Source organism: Typopeltis vanoorti, chromosome 10 (genome assembly GCF_054136105.1).
Source record: "Typopeltis vanoorti isolate ZY-2024b chromosome 10, IOZ_Tvanoo_1.0, whole genome shotgun sequence".
Classification (NCBI taxonomy): Eukaryota; Metazoa; Arthropoda; class Arachnida; order Uropygi; family Thelyphonidae; genus Typopeltis; species Typopeltis vanoorti.
In genome coordinates this window covers 106,280,001-106,301,655 of record NC_143558.1, presented here as the reverse complement: position 1 = coordinate 106,301,655, position 21,655 = coordinate 106,280,001, and the positions used below count along the sequence as shown (strand labels likewise).

General features: G+C 35.9%; 1 protein-coding gene across 6 annotated transcripts in view; it reads left to right on the top strand.

Annotated features, from left to right (window-relative positions):
- The window catches only part of LOC150102651 (UDP-GalNAc:beta-1,3-N-acetylgalactosaminyltransferase 2-like), a 322,880-nt gene that overhangs the window by 184,783 nt on the left and 116,442 nt on the right, over window positions 1-21,655 (top strand). For all 6 annotated transcript variants that reach the window (XM_090399028.1, XM_090399029.1, XM_090399027.1 and 3 more), the window contains one exon: window positions 12,326-12,410. In XM_090399028.1, coding sequence (XP_090255154.1) covers window positions 12,326-12,410 — 85 coding nt within the window. The remainder of the gene's footprint in view (window positions 1-12,325; window positions 12,411-21,655) is intronic.

The window sequence follows — 21,655 nt, the reverse complement described above, 5'->3', positions numbered from 1 at the left end:
TTTTTCTTCTTTTCAGCCATTTTCTGTCCACTCTGGACAAAAGCCTCCTCCAGTTTTTTCCACCTTTCCTCTGTTCTTGGCAATTTTTACCACAAAATTTGACAGTTCATCACTCCACCTTCTTTTAGGACGTCCTCAGCCTTGTTTCCCTTCTTTTGGAATCCAGTTTATTAGTATGGTGGTTCATCACTCATCTTCTCTTCTGGATAGATGTCCGACCCATTACCATTTTAGTTGCTTATGGTAAAGAATGATGTGAGTCTGGCTTCTTATCAAGGTGTTTCGCTTCTTATCTTTTAATGTGATGCCTAGCATCAACCTCTCCATTTTTCTTTGAGTTATTGTTAGTTTATTTGCCAGTGCTTTTGTTAGCTACCAAGTTTCACAACCATATGTGATGACTGGAAGTATACACTGGTTAAACGTCTTCCTTTTTAAACAGAGTGGGACATCATTGTTTTGAAAAATGCTTTTCAATTTTCTGATTGCACCCCCAGGCAAGTTGAACTCTCCTATTTATTTTCTTTTGGAGTCCACAATTTAGATCAATGAAATGACCTAAGTATACTTATAAAGAAACTCTTTCCAAGAAATTATTTTCTATTATTATGTTTTTCGTTATTACAAAATGATTAAACATGATTTTAGTTTTTTCTCTGTTTATTTTTAAACCGACTTTTCTGTTTTCATGATATAGGTCTTTTATTATTATATTAAGGTCTTCTGAAGTGTTTGCAAAAATTATGATATCATCTGCATATCTTAGGTGTGTTAAGTTTCTGTTATTAAATTTTATACCAAGGTGTGTCCAGTTTATATTATTAAATATTTCTTGAAGGACTGTTATAAAGATTTTGGGTGATAGAGAGTCTCCTTGTCGGACACCTTTTTCAATTGATATTTTATTGCTACTTGTGTGGAGTTGGATTGTTGCAGTGTGGTATATTTCCTGGAGGAGGTCGTTATATTCTCCAGGAACTCCCTGATTCTGGAGTGCTTTGATTATTACATTAGTTTTGATGGAATCAAATGCTTTTTCATAATCAATAAAGGGTAAACAGAGAGACAATTGGCTTTCTTCTACTTTACCTATTATTTGTTTAACTGCATGAATATGATCAATTATGTTAACGCCTTTACGGAATCCTGTTTGTTCTACTGGTTGATTTGAGTCTAGAAGAGGGGGTTAACCTGTTTGTTATTACTTTTTGTGAGAATTTTGTACAGATTAGAGAGAATACTATTTGGTCTCTAGTTCTTTACTTCCCCTTTTTTCAATGACAGTATCAGAGTAGCATTTTTCCAGTTTTCTGGTATCTTCCCCACTTCTATGCATAGATTTAGTAAGTTTGTGACATGCTGAATTATATTGTTTCCTCTCCATTTAATTCTATGTGAATTAGGTCTTCACCAGGACATTTTTCATTTGTTTTAATTCTTGTTTTATTTCATCTGAAGAGTGAATGGGGGAATGAATTCTATATGCGATGGAGAAAAGTTATTTGTTTGATTTATCTATTGAAGGTTCTTAATATAAGTGTTATTATTATGGAATAAAAACACTTATATAAGGAAAATATTTTGTTGAATATTTACAGAATTTTGGGTTTTGTCTTGCAGCCATTGTCAGTGCACTTGTATGAAAAGAGATAAACAATTAGAAATTCTTTATGTAACAGAATATCTTCCTTATCAAGTGTTATTATTCTGTAATTAATCTTATCAAAATAGAGAATACAGTGGAACCTTGGTTGTTGAACGACTCTCATCTTGAACAATTCGGTTCCCGAACATATTTTCCGAACAGAATCTTGGTTCCCAAATAGGCAAACCGGCAACCACGTGCTCCGTCAGCTGTGATTACTGCGGGAGAGCATCAGTTGTGCCATAACCTCTGCTCAGTGAAAACACCTGCTCGAATTTCCGCTGCCTTTTCTTGATTTTCTTTTTTTTTTATAAATTGTTATTAAATAAGCCACCATGGGGCCGAAGAAGGATAGTAATAGCAGCAGCAAAACGTTAAAAAAAAAAAAAAAAAAAGAAAAAAAAAGTTGTTAGAACCATGGTAGAGGTGAAAAAAGAAATCATATCCAAACATGAAAATGGCATTAGTGTCTTGGATCTTGCTATGCAGTTCAGTATAGCAAAATCAACCATCTGTACAATACACAAAAATCAAGAGGTGAATTTTGTCTATATTTTATCTATTTATTGAGTTTATTTCATTGTTCAAAAACAATGAAAATTTTCTATGTATTTTCATTATTTTTGTATATAATTTTATGCATGAACTACTGTTATGAAGGTTTAAATAAGCAATCATCTGGGGTTTGGGAACGGATTAATCCATTTTACATTGTCTTATGGGAAAATTATTAATATTATTACCACAAGACCTCATGGAATCAAAGACTCATCTGGGAGGTCCTTTTATCACACACACAGCTCATCGTACCGTGCCTTGAACACATTCAAATTTCTTGCAGATACCACACTCTCAGGCAAGGCATTCCAATCATTTACAACTCTGCACGAGAAAAACCTGCCTCTCACTCCCCTACTCACATCTTCTTTATACAGTTTCCAAGGATGACCTCTGGTTCTCCCCCGATCTCCCACTATTTTCTGTAGAACTTCTCCACCATTGATCCTATAACAACCCCTAACCAACTTGTATGTCTCTATCATATCTCCCCTCTTCCTCCTGTCCACCAGACTCTGCAAATTGCATGTTCTCAATCTTTCCTCATACTCGACATTCCACAGGTTAGAAACTACCTTAGTCAGTTACCTCAGAACCCTTTCCAACAGCTCTTTGTCCTTCTGAAAACCAGGTGACCAAATCTGGGTACAATAGTCCATGTATGGCCTAATCAAAGCCTTATACAACGGAACAAGAATCTCCCTACTTCTACATGTCAGTGTCCTCTGCATCATTCCCAGAAGCCTTTGTGTTGTCTTCACAATTTTGGCTATGTGTTCACTAAATTTCAGATCCTTATCGACTATTACCCTCAGATCTCTTATTTGTTCCACCTCCAACAATGTATTCTCACCAAGCATAAATTCTGCATCCCATCTTTGTTTTCCAAATTTTAAAACCTCAATGTTACATTTTGCAACATTGAACTCACATCCCCATTTCCATGCCCAATCACTCAATTTATTCAAGTCTTCCTGCAAGGTCACAACATCCTCACCACTCTTCATGGTTCGTCCCAACTTTGCATCATCTGCAAACAACTGAATATCTACATCCAAATTTTCAATTATATCATTAATATACAAGTTAAATAGTAATGTTTCTGTAATGTAAAATGGATTAATCCATTTTACATTGTCTTATGGGAAAATGGTTTCAGTTTTCAAACGAATCGGTTTCTGAACAGCCTTGAGGAACGAATTATGTTCGACAACCGAGGTTCACTGTACTATCATCAGTGAAGCTTTGGATATGATTGGTGGAGTGTGATAGTAGTTCATTTATATATATGAAAAAGAGGGTGGTTACCACCAAGTCCATCCTACATTGGCAGCAAAGCTCAAAGAGTGGGAGCCAACCACCCTGACACACAGTGAACAACCAGAGAGAAAGTTGACTACCCAATTACAGAGGGGGGGGGGGTGGAATGGCAGGTTAGTAATTTTTTTATGATAGTAATTATTAAATATTCCAAAGGATAGTAATTTTCTTATCAGGCCTTGATGAAATGCAGTAAAAAGCTTTGGAAATGTCAAGAGAGACATCATGTTTTTCCAAACATTTCCTTGGCATGTGTCCAGGGTGGGTGATGTTGGCTAAGAGATCAGTTGTGGACATTGAATGGTGGAATCCATACTGGTAGTTGTTAATTAACTGATAGACTTCTAGCATTGGAGAAGTTGACTGTTGAAGAATTTCTCCATTATTTTTGGAAGGGTTTGAAATGATGGCAATGGTCGCTTGTTTGATTATAAGTTTCTATCACCCTTTTTTTGCAGTAGGGTGGATATATGATTTTTCCCACATATTGGGATAAATGCCAGCTTCTTATTAGCATTTATTTAGAAGATGATGATTCAGGACAGCTCTGAGCACAATGTTTGAGTAAAGTTGGAGCGAATCCATCATGACTAGAAGATGTTTTAGTGTCTAAGTTTTTTTAGTATTCTTCTGATGTTTTTTTTTTTTTTTTTTCTGAAAAACCACAGAAAGCATACAGTGCTCAGATTCTGGTATTATAAGAGGTCATTTGCCTTGGCCCTCTCTGCATGGAGTTGGAGGAAAAGAGTGAAGCCAAGAGATCAGTTTATCTTTGGGTTTATAACAGTGGTCCATGTGGATGAGAGAGAGAGATAAGGCAATTGCCTTATGGAAATGCAGGCAATTAAGAGTTGCATCCAGTGGCAAGGGATCAGCAGGCATAGTTTTCATTTGTATAGGAGGCAAATTTTCTGGTATTGGTCTTTATGAAGTCAGATTTAGATTTACTGGTGATTGTTTTGAAATTATTTTTTTAATGATTTTCTAATAAATAAATAGGATGTAACAGAAGTACATTTCTTTATATGTATTACCTCTCAATATCAGCATTTACACATTCTCCTAAGTTTGAAATGAAACATGATCTTCAAGAAAATACAATCATGTGATATGCCTCCAGGTTTATTGAGAATTGTGTGTGTGTGTGAGAGAGGGGGGGGGGGGGATGGACATGCACTGGAGATCCTATGAACAATATTTTTTATGTATGGGCTTTGAATAACAGATAGAATCTCTTGGGTCTGATTTCTTTCACAGTTAGAATATGTAGAAAGTTTCACCACTGGGTAACAAAATATATTATACATGACAAATTATATTCTTGTTTTACCCCGTTACCTAAGCTTAAACAAGGCAGTAAACATTGTTATCTTACACTTGGGTTAGCAGTTAAAAAGAATATAATTTATTTTCACATATAATACGCTGCTATCCAAAAAGAAACTGAACTTTTCGAAACTAGTGGTGCCACCTCTTGTATCTTTGAGTTGTCAAAAGCGGCAACCTTCATTAGTGTTGTGTCAACTGTTTATATGACATTTATTTCATTAGAAGCTGAGTTATAGTGCCAAGAGTGACAGTGTGTGTTTTGACAAATGGTCAGAAAATGAGTTTCAAGCAGATAGCTGGGTTGACTTTTGTGTTAAACTTGGTAAATGTTTTACCGAAATGCATCAAATGCATAAAAAAGCATACGGCGATGAATGCTTATACCATACTCAAGTTTACGAGTGGTTTAAGCGATTTCAAAGTGGTCGTTAGACGCTTGAGGTTGATGAAAAGCCTGGCCGTCCCAAAACTGAACTGAGCGAAGTTAACATCCAAAAAGCATGTGATTTCATCAAAGAAAAACAGGAAATCATCCATGAGATTGATTGAAAATGAATTGGGGATTCCAAAATCAACTGTGCACAACATTTTGACCAAGAGTTTGGGTTTCCGTAAATTGAATTTGCGATTTCCCCACAAGTTGACCAACTACCAAAAAATGTAATGAATTGAACACTGCAGGGATCTCATTAAAACCGCCGTAAGGAATCAGACTTCCTTGAAACGATCGTTACTGGTGACGAAACATGGTGTTTTGAGTATGAGCCCAAAACAAAGCGACAGAGTGCTGAGTGGAGACCATCAGAAGAGGGGCATCCGAAAAAAAGTTGCTCGGAGAAGTCAAAAGTAAAGAAAATGCTGATTTGTTTCTACGATTCCAAGGGCATTATCCACAAAGAATTCGTTCCGCCTAGCCAAACGATTGATGGTGAGTTTTATCTCGAAGTTTTAAAGTGATTGATAGCGAGAATTCGTCGCTTATGGCATGAATATTGTGATTCAGGCAGTTGGTCACTTTTGCACGATAATGCACCATCTCATCGTTCAAACATTGTGAGACAGTTTTTGAGCAAAAACCAAAAGTTTGCGTGTTGGATCACTCGCTATATTCACCTGATTTAGCACCCTCTGACTCCTTTCTCTTCCCCTGCCTTTATTTGCTGATGAAAGGAAAGCGATACAACCAACCAGTTGGTATGGGATGGTTTCCAGTACTAGCTGAAGGTTGCCTAGACTCCTGAAGTATGCTGGATACTAAATATTAAGTAGGCTGAATGTGTGCCATCCAGATTCTTGGAATTTTCATGCCACCATTATTGTTGATATTTGGGTAGTTTATCAGAATTTCGTAGGCTTCCTTAAATTTTCTTTCATACCAGGTTTTTGTATGGGGTAAAGAGCGGGTACTTTTCCAGTCGATTTGGTGTAAGGTGTTGAGAGCGTGATCTGAGAGGCCTGCTTCACCAAAATGGTTATATTTAATGTGTCTATGTGTTCTTTCTTACGTATAGAGATTGTATGTCCTGTTTCACCAATGTACGGTAATTTACAGGTGCAATGGATGTAATAAACTCCAGGATGTGCCAATGGGAGGAGAGGATCCTTAGAGGAGTTGAATATGTTTTTAAGTTTTGTAGGTGGTTTAAAGGTGGCATTGAGATTATACTGGTGTAGGATTCTGTTGATTTTTTTTTCTGATAACCCTTTAATGTATGGGATGGCTATGGTTTTGCTATAATCTAGATTCTTTTTTGATGATGTTTTATGAAGTACTTTATTAATAGCATTTTTGTTATAGCCATTATTTATAAATGTGTTGCTGATAATTTTTAGTTCCTGTTTCAGAGGTTGCTGGTTAGAGCAAATTGTTATAGCTTTGTTTTTAAGGGTGTTAATGACTCCATATTTTTGTCATGGGTGGTGGGATGAATTAGCATGTATGTATTGGCCAGTGTGTGTGTGTGTGTGTGTGTGTCGGTTTGCAGTAGACCGTGAAGGAAGACATGTGACCAGTGTGTCCAGGAACGGAGCGAGTTCTGATTTTCAATTTCGATAGTAAATTGCATGCGTTCATGTTGTTTGTACAATCCCTATACATTAAATATAACCATTTTGGTGAAGCAGGCCTCTCAGATCATGCTCTCAACACCTTACACCAAATCAACTGGAAAAGTATACCCGCTCTTTACACCATATCAAAACTTGGTGTGAAAGAAAATTTAAGGAAGCCTGTGAAATTCTGATAACCACCCAAATATCAACAATAATGGTGGCATGAAAATTCCAAGAATCTGGATGGCACACATTCAGCCCACTTAATATTTAGTATCCAGCATACTTCAGGACTCTAGGCAACCTTCAGCTAGTATTGGAAACCATCCCATACCAACTGGTTGGAATGTATATATATAATCATGGTGTTTATATGTATATATTATAATGTTTACATATGTTTATCCTATACTTATCCTACATTAGGATAAGTACCAGCTATGCATAACAGATCGTAGAGATGAAACAGGATGGGTGTTAGCTCGTGAGCATGATGTTTGAGAACTGGGTTGGGTCGAGAGAGAGAGAGACAGTGTGTGTGTATGTTTTATGTGACTCCTAGCACAAAAGGTTGTAAACTCATAGTACATTAATAACTTGTGTGGGCTAAGGATTTTTTTAAATCCTTGGCCCATGAATTAATCTTCTTTTTATTATTATTTTGTATTTTTATTTATTTTTTACATAATCTGAAATCTCTGCTCTAGAGATCAAACCCATAACTTTTTGAATTCACTTCAGGCTTTGAATAAGCTGGGTGATGGTTCTCACACTAGGTGATGAAATTCATATACCATCTATCAATCTCATCTCAACTAACATGCTACAGGGTTTAAGCCTGCAGGAACCAAATAACCTAATCATTCAGCCATTTTATGATTTTTTCATTCTCTAGATGGATCTGTTTTTATCTTTGTTGACAACAGCTAGAATTGTAATTAATGACATCTTTTTTTTTTTTTTTTTGTAAATCTTTCATCTGTTTAAATTGTTGTAGAATAATAAGATATATATACTTAAATTTAAATAATTTCCTATTCTTTTAATACATACAGTCATGCCATGGAGTTACGTCACCTTTGTTTCCAGAGGGGTGATATAACTCGAAAATGTCCATATGTCGAAGCACCATGTTGAAGTTTGAAGACAGTGTGGTTATGATTGAAATAAAAAACCTAATAGAATGAAAACTGGTTTATTGAATGAGTTAATGTACTGTAATGCCATCTGTTATTGGTCAGGCATAGCACTTTGTCATAACAATAGGTCTATCTTTAGCTGGTTTGAAGCCTGGCATCAGTGGCAGATTACCCATTAAGGCAATGAGGCATGTGCCTAGGAGCCTCAAGGTATGGGGGCCCCAAGCCAAGACATTTCCTATAGTGTTTTAAAATAGATTAATGTTTTCAGTAAACATCATAAAAATCTTGATTATTTTAAGTGAAAATTTTTTCAAAACAATTATTACATTTTAATATGTATTTTGAACAGCGCGCACTATCTATGCGTTAAATAATGGCGCAATACCAATGTCGGTGCTAGTTGACAAGCTTCGTATTTTGTATTTTGAACAGCATGTGCTATCTAAGCTTTAAATTAAATCGTATTACCAATGTCGGTGCACAGCGCTGTTGACAGCTTCAAGGTCACGAAAACTGATTGCATTGCCGAGATTGCCAGAAGTTTCGCCTGGTTGCTCCTTAACTTCATTTGTTATTGAATCGTGTAAGAGTGAGATGTTTGTTTCAAAAATAACTTTTTACTGTGGCTTTTTGTGTTTTCATTATTTGAGTGTAGTGCAAATAAAAAAAAACTTTGTAAAATTGTAAAAAAAAATAAAAAATAAAACTGATAAAAAATTTTTTAAAAAAATGAAAAGTTTTATTATTTATCATCCTTTAACAGGCAGAAAAATCCAGAAGTTCAAAAAATTCAAAAGTACAAAATTTAATTTATTTGCCACCTAACTTTTATTTTATTTTTTAAAATTATTTTTTTTTTTATTATTATTTTTTTTTTGGGGGGGGGTCCCAAATATAGTTTGTCTAGGAGCCCCAACTATCCTTAATCCGCCACTGTGTCCATCAACCCAATCTTGTATTCTATTCTAACTAATCTCTCTAACACCTTGGCTACAACAGCAGTTATACAGACTGGTCTATAATTGGAAATTTCTGTCCTAGAATCATGGTTGTGGAGTGGTACTATTTTGCCTTCTTTCCACCCCTTAGGAACCTTACCCACCGCATGACTTTCATTAAATAAACAGGTCAAGCCCATATCTAACTGTTGTGCATGTGCCTTAAGAATACATGGTAATATGTCAATCATTCCCACAGTCTTATTAATATCTAATCCAATCAACACTTGATACACCTGATTCTTTCACTGCCAATTCTCATAATACTTGCCTCCATTCTATATATTGCACAGCATCATCATTTACACCAGTATGATATATGCTGATAAAGTGCTCATTCAATAATTCCACTATATTCTTTGCAACAGTCACTCTGCTGCTATTACTATCCACCAGTGTTAACTTAACATAATTATTCTCTCTCTTGCTTGCCATATAACAGAAGAATTCCCTTAACTTAACCTTGGCCTGACCAGCCCATCTCCTCTGATACTGCACTTTTTCTTTGTTTACGATACTCTTCCTATCCTGCCATTTATACTTTCCTGGATCCATTTGCCACCAGCTGTTTTGTACCTTCTCCATAGCATTTGCTTTTCAAACAGATCTTGCTTAATTTCAGCATTTCACTCCTACTCTATTTAATCGCTTAACCTGAGGTATGCAGTTATACATTTCTTGTATCAGATACTGCCTTATGAATTTTCATGTCGTCAACATCTTTTCTGCATCAATATGTTGGGTAGATGTCAACATCTACCCAACATATTGATACTAGCTGACTACAGAGCTTCCCATAATCACCCACCTTATACTTTCACATATATATACATTTTTGGCAGTAACCTTTTCTTGTTTCACCACTTCCCAAACAAGTACCTCATGATCACTCTCAACAACTTGCAGCAATGTGAATACCTCATTAACAACTCTCTTGTAAAGCTATCACCAAATTCAAAAATTAAAACCTGTAGTTGCTTCAGTCACATGCTGCGTAAGATATTTATCCCTCAGAAATTCAACAAACTCACTCTCCTTGTTCCAGTGGACTGTCTCCTCCTTCCATTCTATATTCCTGTAATTAAAGTCTCCCATCAGGATCATCTTCTTTTTACATGCCAAACCAACTTGCCTTTTCACAGTCAGTATTTGCTACATTCCCTGGCCTATAAGAGCATCTTTTCAGATATACTAGCCGGTTAATTTCAGTTTTGCATATGTACTTTCAACTTCCACACTTCATGGACATAATTCCTCTGCAGTGATTAACAGCAATTCCCATCCTTTTTTCACCTTCCTATCCTTCCGTAAAATTGTTAACCCTTCCATTTCTATTTCCAACATTACATCATCCTCAGACAACCAAGTTTCACTTGGTTATCTGAAGATGAGAATATACCAATTATCTTTGGGCATACTGACTCAAACATGCAACAAACTCAGCTCTCTTACTTTGAATACTCCTTCCATTTCATAAACATAACAATCCCTGTGATTTTGAGGCAATTCTATCAGCACTAACATTTTCTTTTCCAGCTGTTATACCATACCGCTCTCTTTAGTCTGACCACTCCTGTGTCTCTGATCCTAACTCTGATTGCCATTCATACCTGTCTCATCCTCACCTTTATGCATTCTATCATCTTTGGTTGCTGCAAACACCTCCAACCTCCTATGCAACTTTCTCCTGTTGTACAATCTGTTTAATCTTTCACATTTTTCAGTGGATACATGAAGCAGTTTTCGTGATGCATCCACTGGGAACAATCCAAGGCAGAACTCAATCTTCATGCTGAAGCTTTCTGTGCTGCTGATATGCACTTCTTTACGGACACCATTTGCAGAAGCAGAAAACAGTAGAAACAAACGAGTAGCAAAACACAAATAAACAAATTTCCAACAACAAACACAACTGAAGGACGCTTGTATCCAGCATAAAAAAAAAAAAAAAAAATGAAGCATAAAATATGATAAAATGTCATACTATGCACTATTTAGAAACACTTTTCTTAGCACAGCTCAAATATACCGCTATGTTCAACCGTGGCATTCTTATTTATTTTAGTTATCGCAAAACCATATTTGATTCCATTAATCTAATATAATGAATGGATTCTGTTTGTATCCAGTAATTTTTCTAATTTACTTTTTACTGAAAGGCAGACATGATAGTTTGGATATTCAACCCATTAGTATCAGGAAAATGAAGTCTGTGCTCCAACTTCAAATTCTTTCAGTATAATGAATGTAACCTAGTTAGTTTTTAATTGAAGTGAATCTCAAATGTTCTTTGCTAAGGTCTCCTTTTAAGAGTGTTCCAATAAGAAGTAATATAAATCTTAATCAAAATATATTTTATCAAGGCAATATGCATGTTTTAAAAAGAAATCCAAATATACTCCATGATTTCATTTCTTTTCAAACAGAAACAAATCATGATACATGGATTATGTATTGTGATAGATGATTTGTGTATCATAATTTCAACCAAGTGTAAAACTTCCTAAAGCTTTCTCACTCAGAGTATTTTAATAACATAGTGATACACCATTTTACTGTTTGTATGTGAAAATATATGACTTCTGCATTCATTCAGCTTTAGTTATCTTCCTGGATCTGGCTCTCACTGATGGCATTTTAATAGTGTTTTAATTGGGTTGCTTCCTAGGATATAGCATTTCTGCATGGGAGTAAGATTTTGTCTCTCACTGATTGAGCCACTGCTGATACTTATTGTTCTGTCCTGGAGTAATTCAGGTCAGGGGTGCTGAGTTCAGTAATCCTTTTGGGTAATTCACTGAGAGTTAGAATGATTGTGTTGATCACTCAGAGTTTTTGGAGAGTTTTAACAGTACCTCAATAAAGTTCAAAACTTTTCTGGGTACTATCTTACCCCATCACCAGTGGAGGCCAGACCATCTGAAAAGAAATGTGCTTTGCATTATGGGATACTAAAGCCATTGATGTGGAGGCAACAGCACTGTATACAAGTAGACCAGTTGTGAAAATACTTTGCATATAAACTTTATTCCTTACTCAGGTTTACACTTGGGTAAGGAATAAAACAAGAATATAATTTCCTTTCAAGTATAATATGTTGAAAGATAGTTTCAAAATATTTTTTTTCTGAATTACTTTAGTATTCAGTAACCTTATATTACTTTGTTATGCTGTATATAGATTATGGCAGAAATAAATTAACAATATCAAATGTCACTAGTGAAGTGTAAGCAAATACATGTAACCATTTTCTCTAAAGAGGAATAATTGACTCTTTTCAGATATATAAAAATCACGAGGATTTTGATACCATGGAAGTTCATCCTAATAGTATAGTTGCATCAAGTATAATTTTCTCCATTGCTAGTAAGTATTCTAATGTTTATGATAAGAAATATAATAATTTTCTTATTATATAGGCTCCATCAGATATCAAGGACTCAACAAGGGAACACCTATTCCAACTTCAATGATACCTAAATGACTGTAATAGTTTTCTTTGAAACTATTCACCAAAGTTGCACTTGAATACCATCAGTAGCCCATTACTCACCACATGGCATGAGAGGAATCCAGACTTCACATGCTTCCTAACCACACCCTTTCTCAACTTCTTGGGATGACCCCAAGTTCTTTTACCACTGACATGAGCTTAAAATCTTACAAACTTTGAAGACTACTCTTCATCAGTGTGTCATATGTGTTCATAATTGCTTAGGCCAGATAACATTTTGGTTACCCACAATTTTATCTTTTCAGTTATCTGCTCCTCTCATCTGAAGCCAGGTGACCATATGCGACTGCTGTAGTCAAGATGTGGTCTTATCAAAGCTGTGTAAAGTGAGAGAAAATAACTTCTTTATTATTACTAGTTAGTACTATCTTCATCATCTTCATCACTGTGATTAACTGATATGATGACCTATCTTAGCAGTGCAGCTTCTAAACTTTAGCTCAGTGCCTACTATTGTCTCTAACTTTGCTGACCACTTACAGCAAATTACCATTATTATAATACTCTTCCTACATTGTCATTCATTCCAAAATGCATAATCTTGTACTTAAAACTGATAGTCATTATTATTTGCCCATAGACAAGTTTATTGGGGATTCAAAAGAAATTTTATATTGGAAATGTCTATTATCACCCTTTCTCAATTTCCATTATCAGCAAATAATTGTAATTATTAAATTAAAGATGAAAGAAATTATATTCTTGGATTATCCTTTATCCAAGTGTAAGCAAACTAAGTTTGCACATGAAGTATCTTTACAACTAAGCTATTTGTATGTAGAGGCTAATGACTTCACATTAATTGTCATAGTATCCCAGTGCAAAACACATATCTTTTTGGGTGTATATAATGCTGAGTTATGGGAAGGACCACTACCCAGACTGGTTTCAACCTTTATTGAAGTATGTTAAAGTGCAGGGATACCTTCAAAAGCTCTGAGTGATCTACAAGATCACTCTAAATCTCACTGAGTGACCCTAAACAATCGTTACTAAACTCATCATTCCTGACCTGAATCACTCCAGAACAGGAAACTCAGAGGTGGCTCCACCTAGTGACATGCAAAAACCTGTCACCGAGTAGATTATCTCTACTCCCCATGAATTTAGCAAATACAAAACCAAACATTATTACTGTTAAAGTGCAGGTTTTCTCAAAAAACTTGGGCAATCCCTCAGATTATCCAATCAATGAGTCACCCAAAGGATCATTTAACTCATTACTCAGCAGTTTCCACTCAGTGACAAGCTCACCCTACCACTGATCAGAACTGCTCTCACTGAGCGATCCCAAAGGATTACCGCCAACCTCATCACTTCTAACCTGGATAACTCCAGGACAGAAAACTCAGCAGTGGTTCCACTCAATGACAAGCAAAAACCCAACACTGAACAGAACCTCTTTACTCCCCAAGAAGCAACCAAGCAAGCCCAAAGACAAACATCATTAAACATCACCAGTGGTGGGCCAGACCTAGAAGAATTACTGAGGTTGGAGTAATGCAGAAATCATATATTTCCCATATACAAGTAGTGAAAAGGTTATCACCTTATTATTTTCCGTGTGGTTAGCCTAGTGGCTGTGCTTTGCAACCGTATGCCTGGGGAAGGAGTGTCCTAGGTTCGATTCACGGCGACAGCGTGAAGAGCTTAAGGAGCTTCCTCAGCCATAGCCAAGTTAGCCAGTCTTGGGTGTGGACACCAGGGTCTTTCCCCCAGTTTATCTGGGCTTTTCATCCCTCGAGCATGCAAACTGGCCCCGTGAACACACACAGAGATACATGCAGGAATACTTAAGACAATCCCTCCAGCCATAGGTCTGAATTGTCAGCTATGCCATTCCTGAGCCCGGATAAAAATAGGGGGAATATTGAGGTGGTGCCGTACCTCCCCGTAAAAGGGTCTCACGGCCGTTGAATCAGAAACGAAATGAATGAATGAATGAATGACCCTTATTATTAAAATATTCTGGATCAAAGTTTTTTCACTTGGTTAGATCATAAATTAAAGATACCAAGAATATAATTTCTTGATATCTGTAATTTATAGTCTAACCAAGTGATTATTATTATTTTTTTTTTTAACAACTGTACCTATCACATTTTCTTCCTGTAAGGATATCCTCTTCTGTTAGCCAGGTCTTACCATTGGCAGTACTTTTTTGCCCCATGTCATTCGCTAATACAAATATTTATTACTCTTATTTCTGATGCTTCTAACACAGTGGTTCTCAACCGGTGTTCCACGGAAGATGAATAGGTGTTCCGCGAGAAGTTCTGGAATTTGTCATTTTTCAATTAATTTGTCAGCACACAAATTAATTTAATGATGGTTTAATTGATCTTAATTATTAATCAAGAATTAATTATCAATTATTGATTAATAATAAAAAAAGCAGCTAAATTGCCAATTAATTATTAATTTATACATTACAAAATAACCAAGGTGTTCCGCGAAAATTTCACGATTTGTGAAGTGTTCCATAGTCGAAAAAAGTTTGAGAAACACTGTTCTAACATAAGTGAGTATGTTCAATAAGCACTCACCAGGCTGATACATATTCAAGTAACTCTTAAAACTTGACTGGTTCAAATAAGCAGTGTGAGTTGATTCATCAACCTACATTGCCATATTTCTATCACATGCTACTGTAACTTTAGTTTTCTTGTCTAACAAAGTTAGTCCCATCATTCCTGCAACTTTCAACATCATTCTTACAGTCATCCCTTCTGTACTGTCATCCCATCTCACTTTCTCTCTATGTCATGACAGTCCCAATCTCTTACCCTAGTACTTGTATCCAAGCTCCTGTTTAGCTGCCTTGTCATGTCTAGTTTCCCTGACTACTGGTGTTTACTCTCTCACTGAACAATAATTTCTCCAAGCACCTAACACTAAATCCATTTAAGTACAATTTTCTATCACCAAAAACATCCCATACATCAACATACTACACACTGTTTCCCTGTAAAATCTGTGCATTGAATCATTTGCAGTCACAGCTGTCTCAACTTACATCATATATTGGCTACAGGCTTGGTCTTGATTCATTATGGTAAAGTTATGGAGACTAGTATCTTAAAAATAATAGTAGCTTTAATTTCCTGATGCTTTGGCCTTCATATTAAGATCATATCATATGGAACACACACGCACATGTGCACACACACACGCACGCACACACACATGTGGGAAGAAGAATGGAAAACATCAAAAAAACGGATTAACAACAAAAGAATTCTTTCCTAGCATCAGAAACAGACTCTGTCTGAAAAGACACGCCATTTCTCCAGGTTTAACTACTCCACTCATGGGACACGGAAAACAAAATTAAGACACTGCTTACACAGATTCCATATCCTGGAATCACCATCGTGCATTTGCGGTCCACACCTTCAGCAGACTGTTGACCACATACTTTATGACTGTCAGCTATTGGACTCCATCCGGATGCCCCTAATACAACACGTCATCACTTCTGGACTTATCAAAAACTACATAGAATTAATTAAATTTGCTAATAAATTCAACTTCCAGTCCCTGTTATCTAACATAAATACTGTTATTATGTGAATTATACTGTATTGTGCTAATATATGTATATATAAAAATCTAAATGTAAATATGAAAATTGATACAAAAATATAAATAGAAATGTTAATCAGTACTTGTAAGCTACATGTAATATATGCAATAGAGCATGTAGGAATAAATTACCTCCTAGTAGGGTTATTATTGGGAGGAAAACGCAAGATACACACACACACAGAGATAGAGAGAGAGAGAGAAAAGTTACATTATAACTCGAACAAGATGCTAGAGTATCCTAGCATCCTGTTTGAGTATCGCTAATTTGGCCACTGTTACTCTACTGGCATGACCTCTGGTTCTTAAAAAAAAAAGGGTTATCAGAAAGAAAAAAAAAAATAGAATACACACAAATACAACCTTAATGCCACCTTTAACCTCCTACAAAATAGCTCAGAGAACTTATTCAATTCCTCCAAGGATCCCTTGCTTGGCCCACCCTAGAGTGTATTGTATTCACTGCACCCAAAACTTGCCATATATAGGCAAAACTGGATGCATGATACATCTTCCAAAATAGGACCACAAATAACACATTAAATTTAATAACCATGTTAATTATAGCCTTTCTGATTATGCCTTGGATCTAACACAGAATCGATTGAAAAAGGCACTTGTTCCTTACATCATGCCAAAACTTGATGTAAGCAACTTGGTATATATGTAAAGAAATGTGTGAAATTTTAAACAGCCACCCTAATGTTAACAATAATGATAGCTTAAAAATCTCAAGAATATAGATGGCACATATTTGATCCACACAATTTTTTGTTCTAACAGGTCATAATAAATAAGACTGGACTGTAGTATTCCAGTATCTTAGTCATAATTTGTTAATAACAAGCCCTTAATGATGTATCATTAAAAAATTAATAAGAATTTGATCTTTGGCCATGTAAAATAGGAATATAGCTTTCATGTAGTTTTTTTTTTTTTTTTTTCACCACAGACCAATAGAATAATAGTTGACCAAACCTGGTTTTCCAAAAGATGCACCAAGGCTGTTTAAATGAAAAACCAAACATAACACAACTGGCTCAAATCAATGTAGATAAACTTATATGTTGGTTACACATGATTTAAATTTTTCAGGAAATGACAATGTGTACTAAAATATTAATTAAAAAGCTTTAATCAATACCTTCCAATATTTCGGCAATGTTACATTACCATCTTCTGGGAACATAAAACTATGATATGTGCACGCAGACATTAACAATGAGCAAATGAGGCTGAAGAAGGCAACTGGCGTTGGTCCTAGAGTCCTAAAGGTGTTCCCTAGTGGGCTAAATTGGGTTGTCTTGACTGTTGGGCTGATGTTCTAAGGAGGCAAGCTTCCCAAATTTGGGGCAGTCTCATGCACCCAAATTTGTTGAGATTTGGGAAGTTTTTTAAAGTTGAGGCTGATTCTAGGAACAATCTTTCATATTTATATTTTCTACAGTATTGAAAAGTGGCTTTCTTCCAGCGTATTCTCTGGTGGGTATCTAGTGCATGGTTTACAAGTCCTGAACACAAAGACTACATCTGAAACCAGATGTAGTCTTTGTGTTCAGATATCATGATATTAGCTGTCCTGCCTGTTTGGCTGTAGTAGGACAGTTTACAGCTGCAAGGAACCTGGTATACTCCAGGTAGGTCTAGGGGGAAGTGGCTGGTCTTTGGTGGAGCAGATAAGGGATGCCAATTTCCTGTGGTTTGTAACAGGTAGTCTGGTCATATTTTTTTAGGATTTTTGTGAGCTTTTCAGAAGTGCCCCAGATATAAGGAATGGTGATAGATTTAGCGTAATCTCTGTTAAGATGGGGGAGAGACTGTTTTTAATATTTACGATTTATTGCTGGATCTGATATCCACTTGCCCTAGCCAGACTTTATAGGTGAGATGATCACTATGCCCACGTGTCCATATATTCCCTTACTATTGGTCCATTTTGAAAAGGTTTCACTGGCCTGACAGCTGTTTCAAATTGGTTGGTTTTCGTCAGAGACCAGGCAGAAACCTTAAGAGAGCAAAAACTCTCACTACTAAGGAACTTGAAACAACGGAGAGGTGTATTTTTCGTAAATAAACTCTCGGTTTCAAGTTCCTTAGTACTGAGAGTTTTTGCTCTCTTAAGGTTTCTACTTGGTCTCTGATGAAAACCAACCAGTTTGAAACAGCTGTCAGGCCAGTTAAACCTTTTCAAAATGGACCAATAGGAGGTCAATATATATGGATGCTTAGGCATAGCGATCATCTCTCCTATAAGGCCCAGCTAGGGCAACTTGTAAATATCAGCAAGTGTATTCCTTTAAGCTCTCTGGTCATATTTCAAATGAAACATATATAGTTTCTATATTTGGCTTTGAAATAATGCTGGATCTAATATCCACTTAATTTTTATAAATTTGCATTGCTGAAGTGAAGCCTTTCGCCTCTTTATTTTAGTATATATATTTTCATATTTATATATACTGACTATAACCGAGACTAGAATAACAATTAAATTTATTCAAAATGCAACATGTTTCATCGGATTGTCCGACTTCTTCAGGCGCGGGAACATAGAAAGCAAATAAACACTATAAGAAACATCGTATCACTATAAAAATGATTATTATAAAATTCAGTTAGCTTTGAACTGTAGCTACAGTCCGTGTTGAAGTTCTATTGTTAAGCAGCTCCGTGCGTCTGATTTCACGAGTGTGCCAATATCGGATAACAGAGCTGAAAGAGTCCGGTAGATTATAGCTAAGGTTATTATTTATGTGATGAGGGTCCATAACAATTTCCTTAGACTCGACTATGCAGCACTCCACCTCGTCATGGCATATATGAAGGTTTGAAGTTGTTGTCCAGTTTATCTCATGTTGACGCCCTTCATCATTTGTGTTTACTGAAAACAGTACATGGCTTGACAGGGCACTTTCTCTAGTTCTTTTGTAGGCAATGTCCCTCTGGTGTTCTTCCAGATGTAGGAGGATGCATTTTTCAGAGACTAGAATAACAATTAAATTTATTCAAAATGCAACATGTTTCATCGGATTGTCCGACTTCTTCAGGCGCGGGAACATAGAAAGCAAATAAACACTATAAGAAACATCGTATCACTATAAAAATGATTATTATAAAATTCAGTTAGCTTTGAACTGTAGCTACAGTCCGTGTTGAAGTTCTATTGTTAAGCAGCTCCGTGCGTCTGATTTCACGAGTGTGCCAATATCGGATAACAGAGCTGAAAGAGTCCGGTAGATTATAGCTAAGGTTATTATTTATGTGATGAGGGTCCATAACAATTTCCTTAGACTCGACTATGCAGCACTCCACCTCGTCATGGCATATATGAAGGTTTGAAGTTGTTGTCCAGTTTATCTCATGTTGACGCCCTTCATCATTTGTGTTTACTGAAAACAGTACATGGCTTGACAGGGCACTTGCTCTAGTTCTTTTGTAGGCAATGTCCCTCTGGTGTTCTTCCAGATGTAGGAGGATGCATTTTTCAGAGACTAGAATAACAATTAAATTTATTCAAAATGCAACATGTTTCATCGGATTGTCCGACTTCTTCAGGCGCGGGAACATAGAAAGCAAATAAACACTATAAGAAACATCGTATCACTATAAAAATGATTATTATAAAATTCAGTTAGCTTTGAACTGTAGCTACAGTCCGTGTTGAAGTTCTATTGTTAAGCAGCTCCGTGCGTCTGATTTCACGAGTGTGCCAATATCGGATAACAGAGCTGAAAGAGTCCGGTAGATTATAGCTAAGGTTATTATTTATGTGATGAGGGTCCATAACAATTTCCTTAGACTCGACTATGCAGCACTCCACCTCGTCATGGCATATATGAAGGTTTGAAGTTGTTGTCCAGTTTATCTCATGTTGACGCCCTTCATCATTTGTGTTTACTGAAAACAGTACATGGATTGACAGGGCACTTGCTCTAGTTCTTTTGTAGGCAATGTCCCTCTGGTGTTCTTCCAGATGTAGGAGGATGGATTTTTCAGTTTGGCCATAGTATTGCTTCCCGCAGTCACACGTGATTTTGTACATTCCTGGGAATTGTAGATAGTTGTGAGCTTGTTTGTATTTGCTTAAAATCAATCTTAGTTTAGGAAGAGTAGAGAAACAGGTTTTTATGTTGAACTTTCATAAAATTCTTCTTCCTAGTTTCATGGAGAGCGAACTGATGTATGGTAAGGAGATATAACCTTTGAGGTTATATCTCCTTACCATATTGGGGTTGTCTTGTGTTTCTGAATTGTTTTGATGGCGGCGGTATAGATGCTTATTAATAGTTTTCGACTCGTAGCCATTACTTGTGAAGGTTCTTTGTAGATGTTGTAGTTCATTTTTTAGCTCTTCATCATCCGACAGTATAGATCTGGCACGATGTGCTAGGGTTGAGACATTACCCACTTTCTGTTTAGGATAGTGATGTGAGGATGCATGCAGGTATCTATCTATCTGTATGTGTAGATATATATAAATATATATATATATATATATATATATATATATTTTTTTTTTTTTTAAATTAATTAATTAATCATACATCTATTCCCACATCTCTGATCTCTGTATTACTTCCCAAAGCTACTATTGAGGTGTGATATCATACGCTTGCTATATGACTTACTCTTGCATTCATATTTTAAATGTTACCAGTTCTTTTGCCTTCTCCCTGAAAGAAGCTAATGACATATTGAGTAAAATATATAGGAGTAAGAAATTATATTTTGCTTTCTCTTCCAGGTGTGTATAATGCTCTGCATTTTGAGAAGGGCCATTATCCAGATAAGATACTGACCCAGAAGAGATAACAAGGTTGAACTAATGTAGAAGATATATATCCATAGTCACAGAGATACTTCATGCACAAACTCTGTTTGTTTACACTTGGATTAAGAATTAAACAAGAACATAATTTCTTGACATTTTTAATTTAATTTATAAGCAAGTGAAAAACTTTCTGCAATTAACTGAAATCCCGAGTCCTTTAATAATAATGTGTTACACCTTTTTACTACATATATATGGGATATATGTGACATCTGCTTTACTTCAACCTTGGTATCTCTTGTGAATCCAACTTCAATTAATGACATAATAATGTTTGTCTGCATACTCAGTTGACTTGTAGACTGGGGAGTGGAGCAGTTCTGCTCGGTGGTAGGTTTTTCCTGTCACCGAGTAAAGTTGCTGATGAGATTTAGGAGTGATCTCAGTGATCACTCAGAGTTTTTGAAGATAGAGAGAGAGAGGTACCTCGGCATCTTAATCTCAATATTAATCATTATTCATTAATTTGCACCTCAATAAAGGCCAAAACTGGTCTGAGTAGTGGTGCCTTTTCTATAATGCCTGACATTACACACATCCAAATGCAATATTAAGGCAGTTAATATGAATTTGTTAGTCTCTATGTACAAGTAACCTATTTGTGAAGTCACTTCACATGCAGACTTTAAATTAAAGATACCAAGAAATTATATACTTGGTTTAATCCTTTATCCAAGTGTA